General features: G+C 33.7%; 2 protein-coding genes across 4 annotated transcripts; one reads left to right on the forward strand and one right to left on the reverse strand.

Annotated features, from left to right (window-relative positions):
* Positions 1–6,587: 6,587 nt before the first annotated feature.
* Positions 6,588–7,894, forward strand: LOC144543928 (uncharacterized). The gene is made up of 2 exons (XM_078292376.1): positions 6,588–7,368; positions 7,494–7,894. Exons 1-2 carry the CDS (start codon positions 6,588–6,590, stop codon positions 7,892–7,894), a joined length of 1,182 nt encoding a protein of 393 aa, XP_078148502.1.
* Positions 7,895–15,567: 7,673 nt separating this feature from the next.
* LOC144543685 (Nucleotide-sugar transporter family protein) lies at positions 15,568–19,551 on the reverse strand. Of its 3 annotated transcripts, none has more exons than XM_078292040.1 (9): positions 19,222–19,551; positions 18,336–18,400; positions 17,887–17,973; positions 17,424–17,641; positions 17,058–17,136; positions 16,798–16,967; positions 16,518–16,704; positions 16,321–16,398; positions 15,568–16,115 (listed from the first exon to the last, which is right to left on the reverse strand). In XM_078292040.1, exons 2-9 carry the CDS (start codon positions 18,384–18,386, stop codon positions 15,999–16,001), a joined length of 987 nt encoding a protein of 328 aa, XP_078148166.1. In that variant the 5' UTR covers positions 18,387–18,400; positions 19,222–19,551; the 3' UTR covers positions 15,568–15,998. The 3 variants fall into 3 exon arrangements, with proteins under 3 accessions (XP_078148166.1, XP_078148165.1, XP_078148167.1); XM_078292039.1 differs by having other exon boundaries at positions 18,336–18,403; XM_078292041.1 differs by lacking the exon at positions 19,222–19,551 and having other exon boundaries at positions 18,336–18,416.
* Positions 19,552–20,431: the final 880 nt, after the last annotated feature.

The following is a 20,431-nucleotide window of genomic DNA, read 5'->3' on the forward strand; positions in this document are numbered from 1 at the left end:
ATATGCACCATTGGAAAAAAAAAGAATCAGTATCGGTTATATACAGTTATCAGTATCGGTTCACAACCGATCCTGATGAGGGCGACACAGATACCAAACAAATCTGTATCGGTTGTTACAACCGATACTAATAATACCTATCTGCATCGGTTGTAATTAACAACCGACACAGTTATATTTTGTAAATTAGATTTTTCAAAAATCAGGAAAAAACTATCAGAATCGGTTGTACTGTACAACCGATACAGATGTATTTTGTAAATTATATTTTTTAAATTCAGAAAATAGAGTATCAGCATCGGTTCTTACTTAAGAACCAATGCTGATTTGTATTTTAATTCAGAAAATAACTATCAGCATCGGTTCTTAAGTAAGAACCGATGCTGATACTATATTTTCTTTTTAAAAAATATTTTTTATTAAATGGCCAGCTTCCATATTTATTTAGCTGGCCAAAATTTCAAATTATCACAAATCCTAAATTATCAATAAAACACATCCAAAATTAATTTTCAATAAAACACATCCTAAATTAATTATCAATAAAACACATCCTAAATTAATTATATATCATACACATCCTAACTTATTACAAAAAATTCATGTTTCTAACTTCCTCTCGTCTTAATTTCTTTCAGCAAGACTTTGGCCCACATTTGGCGAAAGTCGGCCAAGCGTTGTAACGTATATTTAGCGGGAATATCCTGCATTTTTAGAATCTTCGTACAAATTTCCACACATCGACTGTATCATCCAGGCAAACAGGGCACGCTTTCTCTCCTTTGACACTATAACCCGACAAATTTCCATAAGCCGGAAAATCATTAATGGTGCAGAAAAGCATGGCTCGTAAGGTGAATTTCTCCTTGCTGTATGCATCATACATTTGCACTCCGGGTTGCCATAATTCTTTTAAATCCTCAATCAATGGCGCTAGATACACATCTATGTCGTTCCCGGGCTGTTTGGGTCCTGATATGAGCAAGGTCAACATGATGTATTTGCGCTTCATACATAACCAAGGCGGAAGATTATAAATGCACAATAGAACCGGCCAACTGCTATGCTTGCTGCTCATGCTACTGTGCGGATTTATTCCATCTGCACTCAGCCCAACCTTTAGATTTCTAGGGTCGCGTCCGAATTCAGAAAACTCTCTGTCAATATTCCTCCACTGAGGAGAATCAGCGGGATGCCGTAATTTCCCGTCTTTCTTCCGGTTTTCGGCATGCCAACGCAGTAATTTCGCATCTTTAGCATTTGAGAACAAACGTTTGAATCTCGGTTTTACGGGGAGGTACCACAATGCTTTTGCAGGAGGTCCTTTATTCGGTTTACAATCATCACTTTTATCACTGGCAATCTGCTTTGGTTTGTAACGTGATGCACCACATTTTGGACACTCGTGAAGGTCTTCATACTCATTTCGATATAATATACAATTATTTGGGCACGCATGTATTCTTTGAACTCCCAAATCAACTGGGCACAATATTTTCTTCGCTTCGTAAACATTGGGTGGTATCTCGTTTCCTTCCGGAAGCATTTCTTTTAAAGTTTGTAATAGCTCAGTAAAACTTCTATCACTCCAACCGTTAGATGCTTTAAGGTTATACAATTTTAATACACCTTTCAATTTTGAAAATTTAGAACAACCAGGATACAATTCCTTATTAGAATCTTCGTACAAATTCTCAAACAAACAATACTGCTTATCATTATCAAAATCCTCTTCTATATCACGTAACATTTGATCAAAATTATCACATTTATCTACCACTATATCATCATTTTCTTCGGTATGATGCTCCTGTTGCTCAGTACGAGTACCTACGTCGGTTTCCAATCCCCGTAAGTCATTCCCCTCATCCCCAACGGTATGGTATTCCTGATGCTCAGTACCAGTACCTATGTCGGTTGGAAAACTCTCACCATGCCATATCCAACACTTATATCATTGCTTGAATCCACGACGGATTAAATGGCTCCTCACTTGGTTCGGGTTGGAAAATTTTTGACCATTGTTACAATCACGACAAGGACACGACATCATTGTACTCCCCTTATTCGCCATATCTTCCTTAGCAACTCTGATAAATTCCTCGACACCTGTCGTATATTCATCCGATAGACGTGATGCTTCGTACATCCAACTGCAGTCCATCTGCAATTATAGTAGAACACAATTAATTTAGAACAAGCTTGGGGTACTAAATTATATTCACAGTAAGGCTTACATGGGGCCTGGTTACCATCCTATCCCACTCTTTGAATACTTCGTCTCAGTAGTGACCACTTGTTAGTCGTGTTTTAGTATTTAAGAAAATTTCGGCAGCATTTCCTCTTAGTTCCCCGAGTATTCGGGGAACTAATAAGGAGAAATGCTGCCGAAATTTTCTTAAATACTAAAACACGACTAACAAGTGGTCACATCCTAATTGAGACAAAGTATTCAAAGAGCAGTCCCAAAACGGGGACTATTCAAAATTAATCCCTAATGGATTAATTTTGAACGGGTATCATGACTTAAAGGCATTAATCATGCGGTTTTGGCTCTTAAGACAATACTCTAGCTACATATATACTTACTACAAATCTATTTAGTCTAGCTATCGAAATACACATTTATGCACAAAACTAATTAAACATGAGTTTTATGTTGTACTTACAACTTTTTTAGATGCCGTACCGAGTGAGATGAAGATCGCTGCACCAAATCTCTCAATAATAGCCAAACTACAAAATTAAACCATCGGAACCTAAATAAGAGATGTATATATATATAACATGGACTTGGCTACGATGCTATATATGGGTTGCATAGAGGCCTTCGGTGCTACGGCTCAATATTTGAGTTTTCAAAATACTAACTGTCGATCTGAACCGTTTATCTTGTTCTCCGTATTAATATGTGTTTGGAGACCAAATTTTACATTTTTTGGAAATTTTTTACTATTTTTTTAGATTTATTGAAAATCGTTGTTTTTCAGACAAATCTGGACCATAAAAAAATAGTAAACAATTTCCAAAAAATGCAAAATTTGGTCTCCAAACACATATTAATATGGAGAACAATATGAATGGTTCGGATCGACCGTTAGTATTTTGAAAACTCAAATATTGAGCCGTAGCACGGGAGGCCTCTATGCAACCCATAGCATATTAGCCAAATACTATATAACATATATATGATGCATGCTAGGGTATATATGGGTATATATCAAAAGCTCAAATATAGCATGCATGTACAAATATAGTTATATCAAAAATTCATATATATCATGAATTTGCTCATCTTCACATATAAAGAAAAGCTTAAAATATAAAAATGTATTAAAACCTAAAGATAGATTAGGGTTTATAAAATGGGCCGAATTAGAACCTAAATTGTGCTAGATCTAACATCAAACTTGAGAAAAGAGATGATTAATCAATTAATGAACCTGAGAACGAAGAGTGAGATAGCTGATCAATGCCCAGTAAGATAGCTGCTGCGCCAAGCAATGGAGGAAGAAGAAAGAAAAATGATTCTGTGAAGAATCAGACTTCGGGATATAGCTAAATATGACCTATCAGCATCGGTTCTAAGCTTAGAACCGATGCTGATAGTATCAGCATCGGTTTTAAGCTTAGAACCGATGCTGATAATGCATGTGCTGTGCTTTCATTAGCTTTTAGTATCGGTTTTAGTGATAGAACCGATTCAGGTAAGTAGTAGTATCGGTTGTTTAGTACACCCGATCCAGATAAGCTGATCCTGATTCCTGTTTTCCCACTAGTGATGAAAGGAAGTGCTCAGAATATTCACTTCTGCTTTTGTTACTGATGTTGTTTGTACATATCTTTTATATGAAAAATTTGGTTGTTTCTCTTGCTTATTTCTATTTATCTCATGTTATCTATTATTATTTGTTCCATTATAAAGAATTTGGATGCAGATGTGTTATTTCATCATTTATAACGAAAGTGTGTTTGCTGTAAATATGTTAATATGTGTTTGTTGTATGAATAAGAAATACTGAAGGGCATTATGGTTAATAATGCAAATATCCAATTTTTATTTGTACTATTGTATGAATGAGATGAGATTGAAAACCAATAAATACAATAAATATCCATTTTTTATATGTATGAATGAGATGTGATGAGCTTTTATTTGGGTTCATAATAAAGGCTTTAGTAGTAATTATACTTTTTTTAAGGGCAGAGTTTTTTTAGAAGAAACAGAAAGACAAAAAATAGGGTATAATTAGCAAAAAATACACTAGGATATATGCTAAGTGCACCAAAGTGTGTCATCTCCAACAGTTAGAGATATGTATAATCATTTGCATACAACTAAAACATAATAGATATTCTCTAATGAGTGTCACATTTGCAATCCAAAATGCTGAGCATCACAAGTAACACCAACTGGTACATACCAGCAAGACAACTGAAGCAACTATGTATATTTTTAACAGAAAATAAAATAGAGGCTCAATAAGCATGCCAGTAACACTCAATAATTATTTTTATCAAAGATTACACTGTAATATAAATTGATACACATATCTTAACCTTAAAAAAAAAAAAATTGGTACACATTTTTAGCATCTTTAAACAACTAATAATTTGTGCAACACCTTGCTCTGCATGCCTCTCTATGACTCCATCATTTCCCTAAACTGCATATAGACACAAATTGTTTAATGAGTGATCGATTTACTCAAATTCGAATATCAAATTAATTCATGATCAATTAGTAATTAACTCACTTCCAACAAATTGCTCAATCTTCGGAGCATGATTTGCTGCGATTGACAAATATTCGATCAAATTTAAATAACAGCAAGGAGATCACAATGTTGAATTTCATTACTCTTTCCAAATTGAAAGAAATTTTAATAGAAAATTAATAAAATTTAAGAGAGTTTGGAGTTGGCCGATGATGATGCTTGGGCTGGTTTGATAAAGGGCCATGCGGAGGGAGTAGCCACCTCGTATTCACTGCTGGGAGGAGAGTGAGTGTCGTTCACTGCAGAGAAGGAGCGAATTGGAGGGAGAGGATCGAAATGAAGGAGAAGAGCGAGTTCTTGAGTTAACGTGCGAGTTTCGTTTGGCGGAGAAGAAGTTCAAGCGGTAGCAAACTGGAGAGGAGAGAAAGAGGTGAAGCGTACTTGGGAAGTTAATTAAAAGGTTTGAAGCAGGTAAGATCTGAACCGCTGATCTGAAATTAGATGTCCGGTCTAAATGATGGGATATCCTTTGGGGTATAGGCATTGGTGCATTATAACCCTCCTCATTAAACTAACGAACATCTTATGTAAATATTTTTGTAGTTAATTAACTTATTATGAACGAACGTACATATAATAATGTGTGCATTAATTCTTTTGTAAAATATGTTATCATTTTATTTCAATATCCGAATTGTATTCTTCCTCTTATCCGTAATCATCTTATTTTTGACACATATTCATATTTATTTAATATTCGATTGGTTATCTTATCCGAAATTAAAAATGGTAATGAATATATATATACAATATGATCTGTTGACCCCGTTAACATATATATATATGCATGAACCTTGAATCAACTTGTTTATTTATTTTTTTCTGTTTTGCAATCAACTTAATTGTTTTTTTTTTTATTTCTTGGATATCCTAAATAATTTTTCTTTCAGTACATGTTTAGTTGACATTGCAACCTTTTTATTTCTTAGCCTTCATAAAACGTCTGTGCTTGTTCACCCATATAAGTTTATATTTAGTTTAGAATTGACATTGATATATTGAATTTCAATACCTCTTCAGTGAAATGCTGAGATGTATGGTATTAGATCTCCACTAAATCCATTCTATATGAAGCTTTCAGTTATACATGTTACATTTTTTTGTTTTTCGAGGAAAAGTTATACATGTTATAGTTTGACTGAGGTGTTATATGTGGAATTCTACGTACGTACGTACAGACCTTCCGTAAGAACCAAAAATAAAAACAGAAATCACTTGTAAGATAATACGCAAATAACACACAAGTTTTATCTCAATATATAAGTTGTTCTTTGGTTGTGAAAATAAAGAACTTATATTTTATATTATTTTATCTCAATAACACACAAGCTTATCACTTGGTGGGTTCTAATTAAACGAATTTGAATATATAAAAGCATATTAGAAAATGAAAGGTAACGTTGATTAAGTCCAATTAACACTAACTGTAACATTGATTACCAATAAGTAATTTAATTAGTTGATATTATATAAATAGTTAGTTAGGTTGACTTTCAACTTTTAATAATAAAAAATAAGTATTTTAAGTGTAAGTGCACTAACGAATTAACTATATATGCATGCATTTTCTAAAAGTCATCTCATGCCATCTCATTATTACCCTTTACGTGTATCGAAATTTATCCAGGTTAGATATTTTACTCTATATATTTGCCTTTCACCGGGCCAATGGTCCAAATCCTTTCAAACTAAAGAAACCAGAAAAAAAAAAAATACACATGTCTATCGTTTACTTGCTGTACGTTGTTCCTCCTCTCTTTCACATCTCATGTGTCATCTACTAAAGATGATGAAATCATACTTCTCAAAATGAAGAAGCAACTGGGTGATTCCAACATTCTTCGTAACTGGATTAAAGGGTTCGAATACTGTGAGATCGGATTCAATAAACCACCAAATTCCTTGGTATATTTAGCATGTACCAGCACCGGTCGTGTAAGCAATCTCAGAATCCAAAATTTAGATTTCTATGCACCCTTTCCGAACGCCATTTGCAGCTTAACTGAACTAAATTCTCTTGAGATCTATAATTGGACCGGGCTTCATGGTCAGATTCCTTCCTGCATTAGTAAACTTGTCAATCTTAGATCCCTTGTTATAACAAAGACGTCTATATCTGGTTCTTTGCCTAGTTTTTCCAAGAATACCAATCTCATTGGCATTACTCTATCAAACAACCACCTATCTGGTACAATTCCACCATCTCTGTCTACCTTACCAAACTTACATTTATTGGATCTTTCTTCAAATTACCTCTGTGGAGAGATACCTAAGGGGGGTAACATGGGCCAATTTAATGCCGCAAACTTTGCGAATAATACATGTCTTTGTGGGAACCCACTGCCAACATGCTTCAATTCAGCACATACATCTGCACCTGCACCTGCTCCTGTATCTACCACAATGTTTGATTCGGCACCTGTACCTGCGCCTGTATCCATCACAATATTTGAATCGACACCTGCACCTGAGATGGCACCTGATTCCAACTCAGAGTTTTTATCTCCTAGAGATCTGGATACAGAAATCTTGCTTCTCCAAATGAAGAAGCAACTGGGCGACCCTGGCTTTCTTGGTAACTGGGTCATAGGTTTTGAATATTGCGATTTTGGATTCTATAAACCAGGATCTGGGGGGTAACTCTATCTTGTACTGAAACCGGTCGTGTAACCTATCTCAGAATGACAGACTTAGATGTCTCTGCACCCTTTCCAGATGCCATTTGCGGCTTCACCGAACTAGAATACCTTGAGATCTATCATTTGCCAGGACTTCATGGTCTGATTCCTTCCTGCATTAGTAAACTTGTCAATCTTCAGATCCTCCTTATAACAAACACATCTCTCTCTGGCTCTGTTCCTGGTTTTTCCAATAATACCAATCTCAATGTCATTTTTCTAAGAAACAACCATCTGAATGGTACAATTCCACCATCTCTCTCTACCTTACCACCAAACTTATCTTCATTGGATCTTTCTTCAAATTACCTTTGTGGAGAGATACCTCAGGGGGGTAACATGTGGAAATTCAATGCCGCAAATTTTGCAAACAATGCATGCCTTTGTGGTAACCCGCTACCACCATGCTTCAATTTAGCACCTGCACCTTCACCTTGATTACACCACACTATTTGATTCAACAACCTTAAGTGCCTGTTCGACATATACTTGATTGAACAAGTCAAATATACTCATGTGATGTTGTTTTGATGTATCCAATGTGACTTCAGTGTTTTTAATAAGTATAATATGCATTCGCTGATCATAATGTGATTTTTTGCTGAATTTGTGACATATATATGGAAAATAGCATTGCTTTTTTCACCTTTTTAGCAGACAAGGAAAAAATAATCCAATAAACAAAAGAGGAAAAATAGGATAATGGCCAAAATGAGAGGAAACTGACATTAACTTAAGTTGATTTTTTTTTTGGTGAATTCTAATGGAGTAGATAAATAGAAAGCGGAGAATTTTGAAGTTCATATCAGACGTTCAAGATCCTTTATGGACCAACTCAAAATTTAAAATTTAAGTTACTTCAGATGATATGAATTTATTAACCAATAGCTGGTCCCACAGTCCCACTAGGGATGGAGTTACAGATGCCATCGACAAAAAAAAGAAGTTAAATTAATACCATTATGATGATTTTAAAAGATTAAAATATATGGTTAAAATTTTCCAAATTTTGCCATTTAATAAAGAAGGCAGCTAAAATCACGGTGGATCTGACTTCTTCCAATTTTTATGTGGAGCGTAAATGTCATTGTTCGATTGTATGTCAGATAATTGCTGTCGTCAAGTAGCATGGTTGAGAGGCGAAGCAATGAATTTAGCTCAGCCATGCTTCATTGCTTGTATTAACACTTGTGTTCCTGGAAGGATGATCGGAGAAGGTTGCCATGGATCGTTTTCTTTATGGTTAGTGGAAAATTTCCAACTAACAGATATATCAATAAGGAATTTTTTTTTTTTTTATAATAAGATCTCAACTTCGATCAAAGACTGATTCAGGAACCCTCCAGATTAATTAAATGGAATCGATCATTAATGTGGCTCTTTTAATTTGCCAATTTTCAGAATCATTTGGTTTGATAACCTAATTGCTTTGATACCATATTACACTTCTTGAATTTGATTAAATAAGAAATCTGTTGATTTATCTCTTGAATTTCAATGTACAATGTACGACCAATATATCAATTACTAAGCTAGAGAGCCGTTACAGTTCTGTATGGGTGAGAAATACAAGCTGGTAGCCTGGTAGAGTACCGTTAGGTTTCTTACGAGAAATGGTAATAATCGAAAGGAAGGTGCGGAGAGATATATAGAGGGTTTAATTGGTTAATCTTCATACTTGGGTATGGTATGTGTACCTAATTAGTTTGGTATGGCCACAACTTCATCCTTTTTGCAAACCATACTCATTTCTATGGTATTAATTAAGCTGATTAGTCCAAAAACTGAAAAGCTAATGCATATTCATTATTAGCATCATAAACAGTTGAAAAGTACTAACCACACTTTGCTGTCGAAAAGTAACTGTAGAACTGACCAAGTGTGACAGTGTGTAACAGATAGTACTTGTTTTTGTACGCTTTGCTCTTTGTCTGGTACATGTATATATCATCATAATCATCAAACAAAACCAGAACCAGAACCACATGCACTTTGATATATTCTTTACATTTTACTTGGCAATTTTAGTAATTCTAATATGATATGCTTATATAGAAAAATTCCATGCATCGCATGGGTTACATTCGGGTTTGAATTCGTCCCGGCCTGTTGTAATTAACATGATTTGGTCTGGTACTGATACATATACCATTTTTAAGCTGGTTCATTGGTATCGTCAATACTGGTTATGCACACTCTTTGTAGTATAACAATTAACACAACAGCTTGTAGCCCAGAACAAAAAATAATATATTCTTACAAAGCAAAAAAATAACCGTTAGACTATTCCTTATTTATACTTGCAAAACAAAAAAGGAAGCTGATAACAGTACCCGCGCTGCAATACCTACACTGTACCTGCAGGGGAGACCACCAAAAATTAAATGTGAAAAAATAATTTTTTGTGAGGATTGCAAAAACTCCACAATTCGAATTTTTTTTCCTAAAGTATTAATATCTAGCATAGAAATATTTATACCTATGTACGGAAGTATTTATAGTTATGAGATTAACAATTATTTAATGTGCGGGTACTATAGCGCGAAGATAATAGTACCCACATCACTGTACCCGCACTGTACTCGCGGGGGGGTCACCAAAAATTAAATGCAAAAAGATAACTTCTTGCAAGGATTGCAAAATCTCCACAATTTTAATTTTTTTTCCATATTATTAATATCTACGTAATATTTTCTTTCAAATGAGATCCATGATGACATACTTTCCAACTTGTCATCGCGCAAGTATTTATACCTCGCCGTACAAGTATTTATGCCTATACTTGCAAGTATTTTTTACATATGACACTGAAAGTATTAATATCTAAATATTGAAAGTATTTATACTTATACATTAAAGTATTTATACGTATGAGGTCAACTATTTTTGTTAGAGGAAGGCTGATGCGGGGATGATAGGAGAACTCCAAAAAGGATAATCATAATAAGTCACGCATCAAAGTATTAATATTTTTTTAAGTGTTAATATCTTATCTTTTAAGTATTTATAATTATGAAGGTATACATATCTAAATATTTTTTACGTATGACTATGAAAGTATTTTATAACTACAAAGGTATACATATCTAAGTATTTTTTTACATATGAAACTGAAAGTATTTATATCTATGCATTGAAGTATTTATTCTTATGATGTCAACTATTTTTGTTAGAGAAAAGTTGACGCGAGAACGAGTGCGATGATTGTAAAAGGGAAACTATATAATTAGTGGGGACCATAGAGAAATAATGCTGCTGAAATTTTAGAATAATAATTAGTTTAGACTATATAATTAGTGAAAACCATAATATATTATTTCTTTAAGTGTGGGTACTGTAGACAAGTACTAAAATAATTATTCAACAAAAAACTAGCTGTTAACATATTTATATGTATGATATGAAAACGAGTTGTTCTTAATATATCTGAAGACGAGTTATTTTTAATAGGTATGTGTTAGTGTCATATTTAAATCATAAATGTTAAACTTTACCATTATTATGCAAGTAGAATATATATATTGATCCAACTCTCTAGAATTCTTTTGAAAAAAAAAAAATGAACTTGGAGTAATGTGTGAGTCTACATTCTCTGTGGTAACAGAATATTTGGATTTAGATGTGGGCCATCCGATCAGAATCCAGACCGTATGGAATGCACAGAGCTCCTTCAATACTCGTGCCTAAACAGATCGGACAGTCCATATCTAAACTCAAAATTTTTTTTTTTGATCACTGCCCGTAGGCAACACACTCACCCCACAACTCACTCTCTAATTACCTGCGGACTGCATCATGTGTGGTAAGGGCGGAGCTACATTGCCACAGGGGTAGGCAGTTGCTTACCCTTGAAATTTTTTTTTTCTTCTTTTTTTTGGACTATGATCTTCAATGGGTCTTGCTTATTCATAGATTTGATTTTGTCTATCTCTGAATTCAATTCGGAGTAATGATTGTCAGTTCAAATTCTAATTGAGGAAGAAAGATATTTTTAAATCTTTGTTCAATTCAGAGTAGCAATTTTCCTCCGCCCAATTGATATCAATTGTTTAAGTAATTTTTGTATCAATTAGTAATTTAGAAATTATAACCAATTCGATAGGTAAAAATGCAATTTGGTAGGTGGGCAAAGACCGAAAGAGAATTATGGAGACAATTCAAATCCGAATTTGTTCAGAAAAAAGAAACCAAACTTGATTTCTGTCTACCCTGACTCAAATTCTAACTACGCCAGAGTGGCGAAGTAACAATAAACATTCCTCGTGTAAATATTGGGGTTGCTTTTGTTATTCCACATATTTATTTCAGTATTACTGTATTCCTTGTGTAATTACAAAGTTGTTATTTTTTAACGCAAAAAACAATTTACAAATTACAATAATATCTTACTAAAAGAGTACTATTAACATAAATACAGAAAACACATTCAATATAACAGATCGCCGTTTGTCAGATCAAAAACCAAACCAAACCAAAAACAAAAGAATAAGATGTGTAAATAAAATCTTGTCAATCTCCCGACTCGAACCTTCGTTTACTGGTCCGACCATTCTTATTCCCACCAAATCCCAAAATAGGAAGAAGGATGAAAAGCCAAGCGAGAGAGGAGGCGAGAGACACGGCAGCGCCAATCTCCGCCGGAGTGAAGCCCATCTCGCGTCCGGATGCCTCCGCTAGGGACCTCTTGCGTCGCTCTCGGATCAGCACATAAATGGAAGCGACTGAGAGAATCATGAAAAGACGCGTCCAGTACTGGATCCTCTCAGCGCGCGACTTTGAGGTCTCGTCGCTATCGCTACTTGATGCCACGGGATTCGATCGCGCTAGTACCATGAGAGAGGGAAGGGTTGTCGAAGAAAAGAGATCTTATTGACCTGAGATTGATTATACTCTCTAATTTTTACTTCGTTTGCAAATTTACAACTATGCGAATTTCACATATACCCCTAAAAAACTTCATAATTGTCATTTTTTGTCTCTAAACTTTAAATTATGTATTTTCCCATCTAAATTTTCAAAACTTACAAATTTATCCAATCTTTTATATTAAAACTCATTTTAAATTTATAAATTATCCATTTTACTCTTTATTAAAAGTATAAAAAGTTTGTAATTTGTTTAAGAAAGATGTCGATCTTAAAAGATATCCGTTGTACTCTTTGCATTTTATAAATTATTTATTTTAATCTCGAAAACCAAATAATCATTATACCCTTTACCTTTATAAAATAAATATTTTGCCCTCGAAAACCTATTAAATTTAAGACCGGCATTTTTATTAAACAAGCTACACATTTTTTTATGTTTTTTAATAAAGAATATATTAGATATTTTATAAACTTAAAATGAATTTTAATATAAAAGACAATAAAATGGATATATTTGTGAGTTTTGAATGTTAAGAGGGAGAATACGTAATTTTGAAGTTTAGAGGGGGATTGATCATGTTTAATATTTTTTTTCAGGTTTTACGTTAGCACATAAAAAATAATAACAAAATATTATAAAACATAAGAAATATTACATAATAAATTATAATAAAGAAATAATATTTGACAAAAATTAATCATGTGACATGACGTAATCAAATCAATTTGCATGGCGTGACGTGTTATTCTCGTTTAAAAGATAGACATATCATCTGAATGAACCAAGCTTCTAAATAGCGTTTATAGCGGTGTAGCGGGGAGACAAAAAAAAAAACTTTAGCGAATAGCGGAGCTATAGCGAAAGCTATTATAAATAGCGTTTTTTTATTTCAAAAATTATATTTTATATTTCTACTAATAGTAAAAAGAGTGATGCTTCTATGGACATAAGGGCTTATTTGTAAAATGAATATATTTTTATTTTCAAAGTTCAAACAGCCGATCCGAACCGTTCATCTTGTTCTCCATATTAATATATCTTTGGAGACCAAATTTTACATTTTTCTGAATTTATTTACTATTTATTAAGATGGGTATAAAAAATATCAAATTCAGACCATTAAATTTTGTACCCATCTTAATAAATAGTAAAAAAAATCAGAAAAATGTAAAATTTGGTCTCCAAGCACATATTAATATGGAGAACAAGATGAACGGTTCGGATCGACTGTTTGAACTTTAAAAATAAAAATATGTTCATTTTATAAATAGGTCCTTATGCCCATAGAAGGCTTTGCCTAGTAAAATTGTCTCATCAAGAAAACAAATATCAAATTAATTAAGAAGTTCTAATATTATTCATATTAAACCAATACAAAGTTCAAATTGTCATTCAAAATATCCCTAATTCAAAAACTATCGATATATTTTATATTCAAAATATACCACTACCGTATATTAATGCATGATACAAAATTTAATTGATATAGCGGTATAGCCCGCACATGTTCCATTGTATTGATATAGCTTAATAAAGTAAAAAAAAAAAACCAATCTAGATATTAAGGCCCATTAAAATTGCAAAATCATGTTTTCAGAAAAAAAAATTGCAAAATCATAACCCATGTAGCATAGCGGACCGCTATTGCCGCTATTGCCGCTATTGCCGCTACGCGCTACGCGCTATAGCGGACCGCTATTACCGCTATAACGGTCGTAGCTTGATTAGCGCAGTTTTAGCCCGTAGCTTAGCTTTCTGGGTCCAAAACCGCTATAGCGGCGCTATAGCTTCGCTATAGCTAGCTATTTAGAAGCTTGGAATGAACACATGCCTCATGTGACACGCGAGTCACTTCACGTGACAATAAACATGACGTGATAAAAAGTTCATAAAAATCCAAAATCTCTGGATGGCAATTCTAGAGCTCTGAAATTTCATGTCTTTGAAAGATACAAAGTATTAACAAAAATTTCAACAATATTCTCCACAACTAGAAAAGGGAAGAAGTCATATTACATTATTTATGAAATTTTCAACACTATTCCCCACAACTAGAAAAGGGAAGAGGTCCTATCACATTATTTACGAAACTATTTACATACAAATGATGCTGTTCTGTAGGTAGAGATGCAGCTCTACATAATTTTAATAAACATGTAGGTAGAGATGCAATAGTTGTATATATATGACTTCTTGTTTGGAGCGCTGCAGACGACGAAGTTCCTACTGTTCTTTATTTGCATTTTTGTATCAAGATGCACTATCATATAGTTTTAACGAGAGCATATTTCTACCAGCCGTAATAAATTATTTATTTGCACTTTTGATATGTACTAAATAAATTAAACCATATTCATTATTTTTTTTTGCGGATCATTTGTAAATATGGAGTGAATATTATTTATATTTACCTAATTAAAAAATAAGGTTATCTATGCTTACATTCTTTTGAAATCCTTCTAATTTGGTTGAGTAGAATAAGCTGCGAGTTAATAACTATTAACCAAAAAGGTGAACAAATTTAAACAAAAAAAAAAGAAAAAAAAAAAAAGAAGAAGAAGAAGAAGATATTGAATCCTACAACTCTTTATTTTCTCATTTTCATCTGTACACATTTCTACATGACATTTTTAAATTCTAGAAACAAACTAAAGAAAACCCAAAATTGATCTTGTTAGTGTTAGTACTGCAACCATAGGAAGTTGAAGCATCGTTCCCTCCCTGCTCCCTGTACAATAACACCTAACAGGCACAGTTTACAAAAATGGTTAAGGAAAAGAATTAAAGCTACTAAAAGAACCCGTCACTGGTAATTTTTGTCAAGCACCGGGTAATCTTCCTCTTTCTGCCGTTTCCAGATGTAATTGGCCACCTCACTCAATCCACTGAGGGAATGTTTTTGCTTTTTAATTGACCGAGTAAAGGGAATGTTTTTGCTTTTTAATTGGATCAATTTAAGTAACTAAGTGGATAGCGGACGCGGTGAAACTCGTTTCACCGTTTCGAATTTGCAATTTTTATTTGCGCCGAGATGAGAACTGTCTTTTAGTTTTGGGCCCGTTATGGGAAGCTACTGGTGGGCTATGTGGACTTAGAATGGGTTTATATTGTTTTAAGTAGTCACAACCTACCTAAAAATGCTAATAGAGTGAGAACATAGTGGTACTTACAAGTCTGTTTCGTGTATATAGGTCTGAACGAAGTACAAATGATGTATAAATGAGTGCCAATAAAGTACGAACTATAAATAAGATGCAAATCATATCTTAACAATAAAGTGTAAACTATAATTTAAACTACAGTAATATTAATGAGTACCTAAAGTGGGTTCCCATTTTTGCATTTTACACAAGAGTTACAAGGAAGAAAGACAAACAATTCAACCCCACAAATTTTACCTTTTTCAAACCACAGCCAGCTTTAGCGAGAGAATTTTACAATTCACACTAAAACAATTAGTAGTAACAAAAACATACCAGCAGATTGTAAAAAAAAAAAAAAAAAATTGAATAACAAAATTGTGCTATCCTCGTGAGATAAAACTGATTGTTAGTAGGCTAATGTTGACTTACAAATGCTGATTCTAAGCAAAAACTCAAAAAATTATCAGAATGGTGTTTGGTCGTTTTGGTGTAATCTGTTTTGTGCGAACTGGAACTGCATGAAAGTATATTCAAGGATCCTCTTCTCGCTTGACAGGTGTCTCAATCTCAGGCAAGTCAACTAGCATGTGAACAGGAGTGAAGTACAAGTGCAGAGATATCATGCATATAATAATGCCCAATAAAAGCTACAAAGGAAATCAAAAGAGAATAAAAATCAAAGAGTTGGTTTTGCATTTAAGCCATCTGCCCTCCTAAGAGCATTAAATCAGTTCTTATTATCTATGTGAGCTTGCAGTATCAATGCATAATGATACCATGGCCAACTGATATAATAATAGTACCAGTCAGACCAAGAGTTTGCATATATGAAAAATGAGGAAATTAAAGTACCTGAATAGTAGCTTTGACATCAAATAAGAATTGAGATAAAACTGCAGTAAGCAGCATAGCCATTGATGTGGCATACACCTACAAAAATTAAGATAATAAATTACAACAAAACACAGCATAATATAACACAACTGCAATGCCAACTAACATAATACTTTATTTTTCAAAGGAAAGAACTAGATATAAACCATATGTACCTTTACAATATTATCAGCATATTTCATAAGCCAAGAAACAAGCAAACCAGAAGAGGCCAAATTGGCAACAACAAGCCATGCTGTAAGGGTATATCCATGAAAAAGGCGCTGCCACCAAAACCCCTTTTCAAACCCTGATTGGAAGTCTCCTACTATTAACCATCCCATGTTTATAAATACACCACACCTAACAAAGAACGAGGATTAATTAATTTTCCGGGAATAATTCCAGATTGGTTCCATAATCAAAATTAGAAAAGCAAGGGAAGGTTTAAAGTACGTGTATAGTTGGATGTTCTGCCAATAGAGGCTGTCATTATTCTTCTTCAATAGGTACTCAGTGTATACTCCACCAAAAGCTGAGAGAAAAGCCGACACTATTGCAAGAATATACCCTGTTATGTTACCTGATAATAGTGATTCACACATGCTATCGCCACACCCTTTCACCTAGGAAAATTAATATTTGAAAAACGAAAGAGAAAGGTTTTCTATTATTTTAAGAAAGAATGATTGTTTTCATTAAATAGAGAAAGAAACCTGGCTTGTTGTGGTCCCTATAGTCAACAGCAAAATAGCAATCCATTGTAGTTTGGTTAACTTCCTTTTCAGGAATATCCTGAGAGATATATAACGTAGAACTAATTATTCTTACAAAATATGAGAGAACAGAATAAAGAATCATACTGATACCATATGCGTACCAGTATTTTTAGTATCATATTGATCAATACCGAGCAGCACCAGCTTTATTATTATCTGGGGTTTGTGAGTGCAATTTAGCCAAGAAGTTGCAACTTACGAACAAAATAAAGAGAATACCAGTACAAACCAGCTTGTTCTGTTACTGGTACTACCAAAACCACCTAAGCTGAGAATCTATTATCAAAGAGAAAAGACAGGTACCTGAATAAAACACCAGTGGTGATGATCTTGAGATTTCCCATGATTTGGTATGTGGAGGGGCTTAAATACTTTAAAGTGAGGAATGATATATTGTTGTGAAATAGGTAAATGACAGATGGAATGAGGAACAGCCGCATACTTCTCCATTCCATTGTTAGTTTTAGTGGAGTTGGGGATGCCACTTTTTCTCTCCACAGAAAGAAACATGACACAAAAAGCTAATTTGAAATACAAAAAAGTTCAGCAATTAGAATTCTTTATATTGAACCTTTGACAGAATTTTATACAGTGACTCAATTGATCACTAATTCATCTTACAAGAAATTTTGTAGGTTTTCTTTTTTGATGCCTACAGGAATTAAATTTATAGAGGCAATTGACTGAGTATTATTAAATGTGTTGAGCTTTAAAAAATTAGAAGAAAAATAAAGGAAAAGAAACACAAAATTTCACAGAAAAGAACCTTAAATATTTCTCCAAGAAAAGGCACAGTAGCTGTATCATAGTCATAAGTACTATCCTTGTTCTGAGAGAGTTTTGTCAAAATACCCTGAAAAAAGTCAAAATAAATAAATAACCAACAACTACAAAGGACACTTGATTTTATATTATAGTAAGATTTATTATTTTCACACTTATACTGTAGTATTACTAATGACCAGGTAATAGGAGAGTTTTCACTTAATTTAAGGCACTGATTGAAAATTTGGGACTACAGGGCCAAATTCCAACAAAACTCAAATAATAGGTTCTATTCTCCAATTAATACACTAAAAAGAACCCAAAATCAGAATTTGAAAGCTTAACAAGATCTGGGAATAACGAAGGGTAAGAGATCCGCTCAGTCCGACGCAGCCACCTCAGAGCTGACGTGGCCGCATCAGGTGCAGCGGGGGTTAAAAATGTACGGACCTGAGAGCTGGTGAGGATGGTGAGAAGAGCCGCAACGAAGTACCACTGCATTTAGCTGCTTCTCTCTACTGAAACAATGGACTATGAGAAATGAGTTCATTTCATTAGAAAAGAGATGAATAGAGATGATTTTGATTTGAAATTTTCTGATCGGAAGCCATTTACAAGTTAGAAGAAGAATCACCCATCATATTCATTGAATTTACAGAAATTACCATTGTTAGGGTTGCATAAAAGAAGGATTTTATTAAATTTCTACTATATATATAAAAAAAAAGTAAATCGAGTGTGAAGAGAGAGAAAATTAAACCTGCACTTAAAAATCAAATTTTTGCTCTCAAAATAGCACTGTTTTATCATAAGCACATCACAAAGACTAAGCAAATACATCTCTGCAGGTGTTTTTTTTTTTAATTGTGTAATTGGTTCTCTAGCTATGTTTTACTAATTTTCTTCATGACTTGGTTGGTAATGCTCACCAACTCACCATTGAAAAAGGATTTTGCATTGACTTTTATGGTATGTTTTATTGTTTTACATTTAATCTAGTTAATTTTTTACTGGGATAATGTTGTGTCTTTGAAGTCTGTTTAATGTCATTAATTATCTGGCCTCCAACTTTAGAGGTTATCACTAGTCTAAGTTCTCCGAATTCACTGATACTGGTATTGACATGGATTGTTTTGAAACTTGCAATGATTTTAGGATATTGTCCCTTAATATATTGTACTTTCTACATTATTTATTTCACATTATTGCTGCTAATGTAGAAATCATCTTCTCAACTAATTGCGGTAGCTAGCTTTTGGTTGATGTTTTATCTTTGGGTTGTTAAGCAGTATTTTTATAATAATGTAATGTAAATAGTAATTTGTGAGTCTCTCACCTATGCGAGTTTCTCAGCAAAAATCGGATGACCAGTGCTTGACTCGGCCGATTTTCCGATTTTCCGGCCGAGTTACACCGAGTTGAGCCGATTCTCACTAACCTGGACCGAGTCTCAGCCGGCGGCTGTGCTGTCGTAGGTCGAGAAGTGATTGAAGAACTGATTGAAGCTGTGCTGTCACAGGAGAAGTGATTGAAGAAGGCGCAGGCGCAGGAGAAGGAGAAGGAATTTTAATCGGCAGCGAAGAAGGCGCGGCGCAGGCGCTGTAAGAGGAAGAGGGGGCGGAGGGTTTGGGGGGCTTCAGGGTTACGCTGCAAGTGAGAGAGGCACGGAGGAGGTGGACTGGAGAGGAAGGTGAAAGAGGGCTGGACCCGAAGTTTTTATTAAATAGAGTTAATTCCCTTCCCTCCTTGCTCAATCGAATGGATCAAATGCTTCCAATTTTCGTGCTAGATACATATCCAACGGATGAAACAATTCCAGTATATTATAGAGGTTCTAATTGATATGAATTGGGTGAGTTAATTGGATTTCAATTGAAATTGATTTGAAAATTCCTTAGGAACTATTCGAACTTTATCGTTTTAATTTACAATCCAATTAATTCAATATTAAATTATATATATCCAATTAATTAATTATTAATCAATCTAACCGACTAAATTTGAAATTAATTCTTTTATATACGAATTTTTGTGAATGACCTGCGTGAATATTCTAAATTATAGTTCTCTTTATAACTCGTAAAATTCTAATTATAATCACATCATAATAATTCATCATTTAATTATAGATTTAATATTTGTGATGTATACTTAGTTAGTACATTGATCAATTATTATCTAATTAATAAAATTTTAATTAGTCGTAATTTGCAAATCGTTCGTTAATTATTTGTTTAAATTTTTCGGGTTATAACAGTATTTATTTTAATAGGTTGTAATTTGCAAATCATTCGTTAATTGAGGGTCTCAATCGACGCAGGCGCAGGAGAAGGAATTTTAATCAGCGCAGGAGTCCCATTCAAATTTTACAATCCGCCCCTCTCGTGTTTGCTAAATGTTTTACTCAATTTTACTATTTTATTTGAGTATAATATTTTGTCAATTTTTTTACAAATTATTTTTATCAAGCGGTGTACATGGCCCCGATTGTGTTACCGAAAAATAGGATTATGTTACCGAAAAACACGATTATGTTACCGAAAAAA

The sequence above is a fragment of the Carex rostrata genome, chromosome 25, assembly GCF_964058835.1.
Source record: "Carex rostrata chromosome 25, lpCarRost1.2, whole genome shotgun sequence".
NCBI lineage: Eukaryota > Viridiplantae > Streptophyta > Magnoliopsida > Poales > Cyperaceae > Carex > Carex rostrata.